Source organism: Hibiscus syriacus, unplaced genomic scaffold (assembly GCF_006381635.1).
Source record: "Hibiscus syriacus cultivar Baekdansim isolate YM2019G1 unplaced genomic scaffold, ASM638163v2 tig00116971_pilon, whole genome shotgun sequence".
Classification (NCBI taxonomy): domain Eukaryota; kingdom Viridiplantae; phylum Streptophyta; class Magnoliopsida; order Malvales; family Malvaceae; genus Hibiscus; species Hibiscus syriacus.
The window spans coordinates 7,754,171-7,767,229 of record NW_024063495.1 but is presented as its reverse complement, the minus strand read 5'-3'; the positions used below and the strand labels follow the sequence as shown (position 1 = coordinate 7,767,229).

The following is a 13,059-nucleotide window of genomic DNA, read 5'->3' as shown; positions in this document are numbered from 1 at the left end:
ATATAAAAGAATACTCTTTAAACAAGGAAATAGCATAACAAAAATGCCTGCAAATCCTCCAAAATCATCCATCTTGCTCCACAGGATCAACAGTAACACCCCAACAGCAACACATAACTCCACCGGCCCACCAGCCAGTGATAATTCCTTCATACTTGCTCAAAAGCGCTATCCTCTAGCCTGCACTATCCCCGTCCCCGATACCTTGGCTCGCCACCACACCCACCCCGTTGCTCCCAACCAGTGCTGCTCAGCTGTCGTGCGGCAGATAAACGCCCCAATCTCCACTGTCTGGTCCGTTGTCCGGCGCTTCGACAATCCCCAGGCTTACAAGCAGTTCGTCAAGAGCTGTCACGTCATCGTCGGGGACGGTGGAGTCGGTACCCTTCGTGAAGTCAACGTCATCTCGGGACTCCCAGCGGCAAGGAGCACGGAGCGCCTCGAGATCCTCGACGACGAGCGTCACGTTCTCAGCTTCAGCGTCGTGGGTGGGGACCACAGGCTGGCTAACTACAGGTCTGTGACGACCCTCCACCCTTCGACTACGGGAAACGGAGCGGTGGTGGTGGAATCGTACGTGGTGGACGTGCCTCCGGGGAACAGTAAAGACGACACCTGTGTGTTCGTGGACACCATTGTTCGGTGCAACCTGCAGTCATTAGCTCAGATCGCCGAGAATCTAGCCAGGCCCAAATAGCAAATCAACGGGAAAAAAGTCATCTTCGTGAGTAGACTCGGAACCCTCCATCGAAAATAGATTAATTTCTCTGTAATGCATGCTTTTCGTTCTGGAAAAGTCTTTGGTGATAAGCCGTCGATTTTGTGAGTATCCGATGTTTGGGTTGCCGATGCAACTTCTCATCGCTGCCAAAGTTCATGTTTATGGTTTTACCTGTGTATGTGGATCAACTTGTTTTGTCCTTTTACTCTCTTTTTTTTTTTGGTTTAATCTGTGAAATACACATTACACACCAAACGTAAAGTAAATAAGACATAACAACACCATTGTAAAGTAAAATAAGACAGTCAGACCATGCTAAAGGAATAGAGAGAGAAGTGCAGAATTAAAAGGGTGGCGAATAAGTTAGAAATTGCATGCATTAAAATAACTAAAAACGTGAAAGGAATCCATCCAACAGCTGCATGCAAGTTGCGAAATGTTTATTTGATAAAAAGAAGTGCAAGTTGGGGTGCAAGTTGAGTTGAGGGAATACTTTTTCTCATTATCTTCGTGTCCTTTTGAATTCCTTCACGCCACCCATCTCTGCATCACCCATCACATTACATGAAATCAGACTTTCCATTTCTCTGCATTTTTTCATTCATTATCTCCCCCACTGTCATCACTGTTTTTATTTGTAGTAGCTTCCACAATTTCCTTTCCTATTATTCTTTTTGATATTTTTAATATATTATGTGATAAAGTACTTAGATTATAAAGATTATCGATTATAATGAGTTGTTTTGTTGAATCTATTAACTATTAAAAGTTACAAAATGATAGATTATTTATTATATTCCAAACTCATCATTTTTATTAAAAATTAACGGTTATCTGACGCGGACGTTAACATGATGACTGAGATATAATAGTCGTTTAAGATTATACGATTATGTTTTATCATATATCAGTTAACAGGTTAATGTTCAATTCAGACTGTCATTAATTTTTTGACAAAAGAGAATGAGTTTGAAATATAATGAATAGTAGAGTGAATATTTTATAACTTTTAATAATTGATGAACTCAACAAATCAATCCTCTCTACTCTAGAGATAATTTTATAACTTTTAATAGTTGAAGATTCAATAAACGATATCTTGTAATTAGGGACTATTTATATAATTTATCTTAATATTATTTGTAGTAGCTTCCGTAATTACCATTCCTATTCTTCTTTTGATATTTTTAATATATTATGTTAACGTAGTTATATATAAACGGCTTAATTTCAGCGACCGTCTTTACATAAAATTAATTTAAATGTCTAGTGATTAACAAGATACATTGTATACTTAATAATAGAATATATATTTAAACTTTAACCACATCATTATACCTAATTTCAAATAGACAATTGCTAAGAGACTTTATATATATATATATTTCTCTCAGCTTATAGCCGGTTACTCCAATTCCCCCCCCCCCTCTTTTGGCATGTGTCGGAATTACTTTCAGTGTCGATCGTTAATCGTTGATGCTCTTTATTTCAGTTTATAATGATTCATTATATGTTTATGACACATTTTTTTTATTATAAATGATATGTTTTTTTTTAATTTTGATATGTTTTTGTTATTTTTAATTCATCGTTTGGTCGTTCTTTTTGTTTAATTTTCTTAGAGTTAGATTTATTGTCGTCTTGACTAATCAAGATGATGTCCTATTGATTTTTTCTGATTTTAAGCCTCATATTAGATTTAAATACATAGATTATGTTCAAAGATAGTTTTATCATGACGCTCGACTCTGATTTACGATTATAAGTGGTCTTTCAGTAGTTTGATGACATGTTGTGATTTTTTTCTGATTTTGAGCCTCATATTAAATTTGGATACATAGATTACTTTCAAAGATAGTTTCCTCACGACGCTCAACTCTGATTTACGATTGTCATTGGTCTTTCAGTAGTTTGATCACATGTTGTGATTTGTTTGATGATGCAATCAGATTTGTTTGTATCTATCTTTTGTTCTAGCTTTTTGGATGATTTTTTTAACTTTTTCCTTATATGGTCATTCTATGATCTCAATGGGCTAATTTCTTGTGTCAGTGGTTATAATAAAATGTTTTAATGTTCAGCTTACATTTATAGTTGTAAACATTCATGATACTTTTGAATATTTCTTCTTTGATAAAATTAATGACTTCTATTTACATAAAAATTAAACTTTAACGATGATATTATTCAAAGAATAACCACAAATTACAAATATAAATTATTAAAACAATTTTAGAAGATAAAATAATATGGTTAAAATTTAACTTTTCACGTGAACAAGTTTAATCTGTAAAATGTATGTATTAGAATCTACTTATCTCTAATATATATATATATATCTTAAATACATTTCACATTAAAATTAAATCGATATTTACTGTCCCAATTGAAGTTTGGTTGAAAAAGTAATTTAATTTGACATTTTACATATTTTGAATTCAATTTAGTTAAATTATTCCACTTACAAATGCATCGCAAGTAATTATATTTAGGCTTAAAAAATATATAAATAATCCTACATGTTTATGAATTATTGCTTTACTAGCTTTACTCTTTCCAAAATCTTAATCTGTAAGATTCAAAATTTGTACGGATGATACTTTCTTTTATGATTTTCATATCAGTACTCTTTAGGATATAAAAAAATTGATTCGATTTGTTAAACTGACTAAAATTGACTTGAATTAGAATTGTTTGTGATCTGAGGTGATGATGTTTCGAAATCGATTCGAGTCTAAATTGATATTGATGTGAACTCGAGTTGGACCTAATAATTTTGTATATGAACCCGACCTACACTCAACTTTAGAATAACCTAAACCCGATTGAACCTGATAATGTCATAATTGAACCCGACTAAAACGATTATACTATCATGCTAAGTCATTTTAAACTTATTTTTCAGTTCTCAAAAATTTGGTTTTGCTGCCAAAAGTTGTTGTAGCATTGTGTGATCTTAATTCATAAATGTGATGTCATCTTGCTAAAACTAAAAACCAACAAGTGTGATGCTGTGTGGACGTCCGGTGTATTCAGTCAATACTTAGTGAAATTAGAAAGAAAAAAATGGTCTTACTCATATTATTATTAAAAACTGTATTGTAGCTACGTCTCTAATAATTTTTCTTTTCTTTCAACCAGAGCTAGATGGACACCTCTAATAATTTTTTTTTTTAATAAAGAACTTCGAATGTCGTTACAATATTTTTCTACTGCTGTGAGAATTTAAAACTCAACAAATTTCTAACGTCTCTAACTATTGAAAGCATACAATCAATTGTCAAGAATAAAACCTATAAAATCTAACCCAACAAGAGTCTGAAACTTTTCTTTTCTATCTTCATAGCTCAAATTTTTATTCTCTTCGAACATCATAAAAAAAGGCTTAAAAATTCCTTAATAAAAATATTTTATCTGTGACAACAAAGACGACGTTTTTCCCGAAAAATCATCTTTTTAATTTAATATTTCCGATCAAGCATCGGTCAGACTATATTTCTCGATCTAACACCCTTTGCAGTAAGGCGCGCCCCTGTAACGCGTTATACGCTAATTTGGCGCCACGTGGGGTAAGGCGCGTCCCCTGAAGCTCGCCTTATGCTGACATGGATATATGTGTGTATGGCGCGGGGTAGGGGCCGCGCCTTACGCCGCGTAAGATATAGCGCGAGGCAGGGGCTGCGCTATTCAATTATCTCAATGATCAAACATGCATAATGCAAGGCGCGGTGCAAGGACCGCGCCTTGCATTATGCATGTTTGATAATTGAGATAATTATTTTCTCAAACTTCTCGGCTTTAAGGCATCCTCTCTCGGCTATAAATAGTCGTCTCCCGTAAACTCTCTCACCAACAATCCTTTGAATAAGTAAATAACATCCGACAATCATCTTATATTTGATTCAGAAGTTTGCTCGATCTTTCGTTATAAGGTAATTTTGTTATAATATTTATTTTATAGTTATATATGATTATTTGAAAAAAATATTATACTAATTGTTTTCAATTAATTTCTGTGTTTGTAGAATTAGAAAGTGGGAGCATACGTCGAAATATTTTTACGGTGCAAGTAATAATATAAAATTATTTACGTTTATGTGTAAAAAATTTATTCTGTTATATTTTTGGTCATATATTATTTATTTAATTATGTTTGTTTCAGTTGTTTTTTTTTTGCAGATATAATATTGTTGCACTTTTAAACTCTAAGAATGACGCGACTTTCAGCTATTATTTATTATGATGGAGAAATTCGAGAAGATGAAACCGACGTTGTATTCATATCAAATGAGCTTGTTAAAATATCATTCAAGAGAAACATAACTCTTGAGGAGCTGATAACGAAGATTTCGAGGAAGGTTCATGTTGGAAGTAGTAGAAGAATGTCGTCGTTGCAGTACAGATTTCCAACATCATTGTTGCCATTAATTTATACAGCGTTCGAACTATCGAACAATGATGATGTTGAAATGATGGTTGATTCTCAAAGTAATTATTCATACGGCGATATTGAGATGTATGCAAAGTTTGTTCAAGTATGTGCTGTTCGGGGTCAGCCATTAAGCTCACACTATGGGCTGGCTGAACAAGTTGATCAAGTTGACAGCCCGACTACAGTAATGTGTAATGATTTTAATGCCATAATGGGAAATCCACATCATGGTGCCGACTCATCAACTTCAATGGGGAGACATTCATCCGCAACTCCTTACGATATGTATCAAGGTGGGTCCACGAACAATCCGTATGGCAACATCGCGTCCAGTTCGAGAGGAAGGCATTCATCTACAAATTTCTTTGACCTTAATATGGAGATGCCATCGACGCAACAATCTGTGCAGTTTCCATTTGACACGAAGGCTTCAAGCTCCAGGGGGAGGCATTCGACTGCGAGCTTTTTCGATCTCAATCCAGATATGCTTTCTAGTTCAAGGGGAAGGTGTGCCAGTAGTAGGTTCTTTGACCTAAATATGGAGAGCATGGAGGAACCATCATCTCCACCAGAAAAACCGCTTCGTGAGCCTAGTGGGGATGGTGCTAAGACTGGACTATTCATTCACCCATAATCAACACAATTCAACTCCGATGGTGATGATGATGTAGATGAAGTTCCAGCAAATGTGGCACAAATTGACCCTCCAACACACATGTATGAAGTTGATTATGATGCAATGTATGGGCCAGAATTTACGGATATGCCTCATCTCGGTGACTATGGATATTGTTCATCAATAAATAATGGCGAGTTATATTTAGGCATGGAGTTTTCAAGTAAGGAAGAAGCGATGATGGCTATAAAAAAGTACAATATCCGTAATTCTGTTCAGTCCAAAGTCGACCGCTCCACGACCAAAAAATATGTATGCTACTGTGCCCGACGCGAAAACATATGCAGTTGGATGGTTTATGTATCGAAGAGAAAAAACAACAGATGAGAACTAACAGTATATAACGGTCCTCACACATGTTGTGCTAGAGGGGTCAACCAAGATCATCCCAACTTGGACTCTGAAGTGATATGTCAAGCCATCATGCCCATGGTAAAAGCAAGCTCTCATATAGTTGTTGTTGTGTTGCTTTTAGCTATACAATCGCAGTATGGGTACACTGTCTCCTATAAAAAAGCTTGGTTGGCAAAACAAAATGCCATTGTCAAACTTCATGGCGAATGGGATGCATCTTACAACGAACTTCCAGGCTGGTTTAGGCTGGTGCGGAGGTTGAATCCTGGGATAATTGTGGACTTCGAAACCTTCTATGCATACTATAATGATCAAGTTCTCCGCGATCGATGCCAATTCTACCAAGTTTTTTGGACTTACCCACAGTGCGTTAATGTTGTCAAATACTGCAAGCCTGTGGTCCAGATCGACGGGACTTTCTTGTATGGATAATACAAGCAAGTTTTATTATTGGCAGTTGTCCAAGATAACAATCGCAACATTCTTCCAGTTGCTTTTGCTCTTGTCGAAGGAGAAGATACAGATTCTTGGGCTTTTTTCCTCCGAAATTTACGTGCACTTGTTATCACGAGGGAAAACATCTGTGTCATTTCAGATCACGGAGCTGGGATCAAAGAAGCAATGGAGTTTTTGGGTCCAATGTGGCGACCACCCTTTGTCCAACATAGGTATTGTCTCTGACACATTGCTGCGAACTACCATAGAAGGTACAAGAAGAATGATGAGCGTCAATTAATTGTGCGCATGGGTAAGTGAAACTGATGTAGTTTATTTTCTTTCGATCGTTTTAATTTTGCAAAGAAAGCAAGTTAGTAAGTTATACATTTTTTGATCAGGTTGCGAACTACTTCCTCGAACGTTTGAATCAATGCTTCAAGATTTACGGGCGAAGAACGAGGAAGGATACGATTACATCAGCCTCATCGATAAAGAAATGTGGACGAACGCATATGATGGTAGATATCGATATGGACACATGACGACCAACTTGGCAGAGGCAATCAATTCAACTTTAAAGGGTACACGTCACTTACCAGTAGCAGCTTTGGTAAAGACTATATATTTTCGTTTGGGGGCGCTTTTTGTGAAGCTCGGGGGACAAGCTCAAACCTGGATGCAAGGCGGTCATATCTATCACCCTAGATTAGTTGCAGATCTACATAGTTTTTTTTTTTGCATCAATGGAATGTCTGTAACAAGCTTCTCTAGAAGGCATGAAATGTTTCGTGTCACAGAGTTGCCGCGACCTCTTCAAGGGATTGAAGTTGTGTCGTTAAGAGTAAATCTAAGGGACAGAACGTACAATTGCGGGGTTTTTCAAGCTCTTAAGTATCCATGCTCTCATGTGATAGTAGCTTGCTCGCATACACGTCAAGACTATAACCATTTTGTGGATCCCGTATACCTACTATCTGAAGTTTTTAAGGTATACAAATTTGAGTTTCCCCTATAGGTAATAACAAAGACCCTGATGAGGTTCAAGATTGGCTTCCGATTGTACCAAATCCGAGTTTATTGAGGGAGCGTGGTCGTCCAAAATCTAATCAAATTCATTGCGATATAGATATTCGAGAAAGATCTAGACAAGACAGAAGATGTGGGCATTGTAGAAACCCATGACACACTAGAAAAATATGTCCACTTCTGTTGCCATCAAGTAACAATTGATGAGGAAATGATGTATTTGTTTATCAAATAATAATTCTTGTACTTTGATTTGCATTTACTTCAAGTTAATGTCATTCGATAATCGTTGATGAAGATTAAAAAAATGATACAATAATACGAGATTGGACATTTGCGTTATATGTGATTATAATAAAAGAGATAATAAGTGACAAACTTAAGAAAGTTATCGAACAATTTGGTATTTTAAAATAATTTTAAATACAACAAACTTACAATAAGTATTAAATGGTAAATGATAACCAAATTACAATAACTAATATTAAATGATAATAAACAAAATTAACTAAAATACATTAAAAAAAGTCAAACAAATTTAACAAAATAAAGTAAGTATTAAATGAGAAATAAAAAAAAATTACAATTAAAAAGTCCAATAAACTAAATACAAATATAATAAAAAACAAAATCTATTGATGCCTGCGACGCGAATGTGTTCCGTAGGGCGGTGGCTGTCGGTCTCGAGGAGGATTTCTTCGTATCACTGGTTGTGACTCATCGTTGTCATCATCATCACCACCATCGTCGTCGTCGTCGTCGTCTTAAGTAGGTACATTAAGTTGATGAGGAGCTGATGACGATGAAGCACCTCAATAGAATAAGGACCCTGGAGGTGTATGACTGACTATCCCACCGGCCTGTGAAAATTGAGAAAACTCATAAAACCCATACATCGCTGAGTGTGAAAACCATGGTTTTCAGAACCGGACCGATTAGCGAACCGGCCATACTACGGGTTCACTGGTTCAACCGGTCGAACCGGTCGGAAGAATCGGATGACGACATAATTATTTAAAAAAATTAAATAAAAATACCAAAAATATTTAATAAAAAATAATTTTTTATATCACAAGTCATATTCAAAGCATGTCATAACATATATATAAGTTAAAAACCATAAAATCAAGTGAAACAAAATGATTCAAATTAACTACAACATAATATTTAAGGTAAAATATATTAAATAATAATTATAATTATATAACTATAATTAAAAAATAAATTTGGGGCTAAAAAAATCATAACAAAATGATATTGTTTGGTTTAATTTTTTTTAAAACAATCCCACATGGCTAAGAAACATAGAAGAGCATCCCAAAAGTCTAAAGAGTAAAAAAATGAGAACAAAACAATCCCACATGGCTAAGAAACATAGAAGAGCATCCCAACTAACTTCTATAAATAATAGAGGTAATTTGGTATTCAAAATCATGGAGCCTTTTGGTGAGCATTGAGTGGACTATTCTTTCACTTCAATCAAGCTCGAATTTTAGGCTTCAATCGAGCTTCTAAATTTTTTTTTAGTTCAAGCCTTTTCGAGTTCAAGTTTTAATATTATATTTCGAGTTCGAGTTGAACTTGATAATTTTTAGCTCGTGAGTTTGAGTTGAGTTGAGCTTACTTTTAAAGTTTTCAAGTTCAAGTCGAGCTCAGCAATACTCGAGTTCGACTTGGCTCGTTTAACAAACGACGTCGTTTGGTTTATTTTAAAAAAAACAAATTTGGTGGTTTTTTCCCAGTTTTTTCGATTTTTTCAGCCAGTCTTATTCGAACAGTTCAGCGGTTACGGCCGGTTCACTAGTAGCGGTTCAACCAGTGTAGATTGAATCGGACTAGGCAGCGGTTCCCGGTTGAACCGGCTGGTTCGGTCCGATTTTCAAAACACTGGTGAATACTGTACAGGAGGTGTCTGTGTTGCGGCCATGAGTGATGAAGCTGAACCCACCAAATATCCAGCATATAAACCCCAAGTCGGATCTGCAAACATAGATCCATAATAGCCTCCAGGAGAGGTCATCTGTGACGGTGGCGACGGCGGGGTCATAAAAGCAGGTGAAGGTGGTAGCAGTGGCATCTGGTAATGGAAAGGCGGTGGTGGCATCATATATGGCTGCGGTATGTAAGTCACTGGATACGATGGCTGTTGTGAAGGTCATGCTGGTGCAGCTGAGGATGAACCGGATGCACCTGCTCTCTGTCCACGAGTTAGGGACGATGGTGATGTGTCGGTGAACGTCTCTGTCGACATCACGGAAAGGTCTGCCCTCGTGCATCCTCGGGAAGCAGAAACGATTTGCCGTTATTGTTGAACCACTCATAATAACCGCCAGCAACCATCAAGAGGTCAAGTAAAATGGGCTCTCTACGGGGAAGGCGCCGATGTCGATCCTCCCACAACACGTCCCACGTATGATGCCTCACCAGCCAATCTGTATCTGTCTTGTCGCATTTATCTGTGTTATGCAACTCGTCCATATTGCGAGGTTCTTCCGGAATTGGTTGAAAACAACCAAATTGCCGGAGTACGCGATCAGTGGAGTGCCACTCGACGGTCGCATAACAGATCAAAGAGACCATTGCCATCCAAACATCTGATGGGCCCCTCAACTCAGGTGGGATCATCGCCCTCACATCATCAGTAGAATATGGTACCCATTCAAACTAAAACAAATATATATAATTTTTATCAAAATAATAATCCAATTATATAACTATAATCTAAAATCGATTTTTAAACATTAAAATTCATACTTGTGTGCCAGCCTTCTGATCGATTAACACCCTAATTTTTTCTAAATCATCAGGTAGCTCCTGATGATTTTTCCTATCAGTAGACCACCTATTCAAGAAAAAAAAATCTTATTCACTGTATAAAATTATTAATATACAAAATCAGTTTTATAATTACCTCAGAAGTAGCGAAAATACGAATGTGTTCTTGACAACGGGACATAAAAAGGGCAATCAATACCATGCCCAAGACTGCAGCAGCTGGAGACATCTCCCTGTACAGGCAAGCCAAAACTGCCGAGCCCCAACTGAGTGATCCAGCCAGATAAAAGTCGCCAAGTTGTTGCAACCACATACAGTGAACTTGGTTGATCGATTTGTCCGGCATCAGCAACCCTCCTATCAGCTGCAGTATGCATGCCCGTGCATACTATTTAACTTCATCGTCAGACGCGTCCTCGCTCAACTCCCAAAAATTAGCATCTAACCAATTTAACGGTATCCATCCACCGTTAAAATTTTCCGGGACACGTCTTAGACTAACCCGACACAAAGTAGTCCAAAAACCAGAAGCTATCCCTGATATCACATCTCCATCCACCGGAAGCCCCAGGTGCATAGAAACATCCTCAAGTGTGATCGTGCACTCTCCGCACGGAAGATGGAATGTGTGGGTCTCCGGCCTCCACCGCTCTACTAAGGCAGAAATAAGGTCTGGTTCTATCTTACAGTGACCCTGATATCTACCTAGGTGATCGAATCCAGCCTCTACTAAATACAACATTACACGAGTAGGTATAACTAACTTAAGGTTCCTAATAAAAGGATCTAATATACGGTCTCTCTCCTAAAAAATAAATAATTACACAAATTAATTTTTAAACTAATAATCATGCATTAAATAAATTAATTAATTAAATTAAAACGTTAAAATGTTACCGTATCAGCAAAGTGTCGAGATATATGATTTCCATCCAACCAAAGTAGACCACCTTATATTTTATATCTGCAAAAAAATAATTAAATAAAATATTAAACAATTAAAATAATTAAATAAATTACTAAAAATACTAAATATAATAAAATATACCTTAATAATAGAATATAAGAGTATTTGAGAGAAGTTGAGAGGATTTGGTGTGATGAAAGTGGTTGAGAATGGGGGTATTTATAGGGAGGGATGGGTATGAACGGGTGGGGGTAATTTAGTAATTAAGGGTATAGTGTGGGGCAGGGCCTGCGCCTTTCTGACGCGTGTCAGAATCATAAGTAAGGCGCGGCCCCTGCGCCGCGCCATACCCTTAATTACCAACCTGCCCTCGCCCGTTCACACGTGTATCCATGTCAGCATAAGACGCGTCTCAGGGGGCGTGCCTTACCCCACGTGGTGCCAAATCAGTGTATAGCGCGCTACGGGGGGCGCACCTTACTGCAAAGGGTGTTAGATCGGGAAATATAGCCTGACCGGTGCCTAATCGGTAAATATACCGGTCACCGGTGATTTTTTTGGGAAAAACGCCAACAAAGACATATCACTACTTTTTTATAATTTAAGTGTGTGCAAATGCATAATAAATGGGTAGAATGAACGAACAACACACTCCAAACTTAAGATAAACATTGTTTTCAATGCATGTAAACAAAAATTAAAACATGAATTTAAATTACAATTTAAACATTTTTAATTATTTTTTTAGATAACCGCAAATAATCATGGGTTGGTTTTGTCGGTGAAATGGAAAACGTGAGAGAAGCAAAGATAGAATACTTCCCTTCCCACTAAGAGGGGATTGTCTCAGGAAAAGCGGGTTAATATACGGCTAATATACGACGTTACCGGATACATTAAAAGATATTTAACAAATTCGGTTTAGCGCTACCAGAAATGTTGAGTAATAATAATGTAGTAGGTCTAAATCATGAAGAAATATTAAAAAATTTGGCAACCGACAAACTTAACTTGTCAGTTTGTGTCGATCCAAATTAAAAATGTATCGATCCATATCAATATAAAGGTAAAAATATGACAAAATCGGTCATGAAAAGACAATACCGGTAAAGCCCTACCGGATATATTAAAAGTGTCGATACTTTAAAACACTAAATCGACACTTTGTGAATTTAAAAGAGAAGCAGTTTTAGCGCCTATAAAGTGTCGATACTTTATAAAAATGTATCGATCCACAACGATATAACATGTAAAAATATGATAAAACCGATATCAAAATGATAAAACCGGTATTAAAATGATAAAACCGATAAAGCGCTACCAGATATATTGAAAGTGTCGATACTTTAATAAGTATGTGTAATAAATTATCGATAATTTCAAAGAAATACATAATTATCCTTTCGAAAGTATCGACACCTGACATAAAAGTATCAACACTTTGGTAGTTATGTCGATTAAATATAAATAACATATCTGATGAAAATATAAAGGACATAGCTAAATATCCTCTGAAAATAGATAGAACGGACGAGTTTTTGAAATCGAAGCGTAATTGTTGCTGCATTTCAGAAGGCGTTTCTAAAGAGAAGTTTATTTGTTGTTGTTGCAGTCGAATCGAAAAGTATGTTGTCGAAACCCTAGTTTTTTTATTATTATAGTAATCGTAAATAGGATTTTTATGTGTTGTTTATGGTTTTGGAGTAAAGAAGCATTTGGGACCGATTACA

General features: G+C 36.4%; 1 protein-coding gene across 1 annotated transcript; it reads left to right on the top strand.

Annotated features, from left to right (window-relative positions):
• On the top strand, positions 1 to 779 carry LOC120192060 (abscisic acid receptor PYL4-like). The gene has a single exon (XM_039194914.1). It carries the CDS (start codon positions 44 to 46, stop codon positions 695 to 697), a length of 654 nt encoding a protein of 217 aa, XP_039050845.1. The 5' UTR covers positions 1 to 43; the 3' UTR covers positions 698 to 779.
• The last annotated feature ends 12,280 nt before the right edge of the window (positions 780 to 13,059 follow it).

Coding starts and splice junctions, on each gene's coding strand:
- LOC120192060 (XM_039194914.1), top strand. CDS start 44: ATGCCTGCAAATCCTCCAAAATCATCCATCTTGCTCCACAGGATCAAC.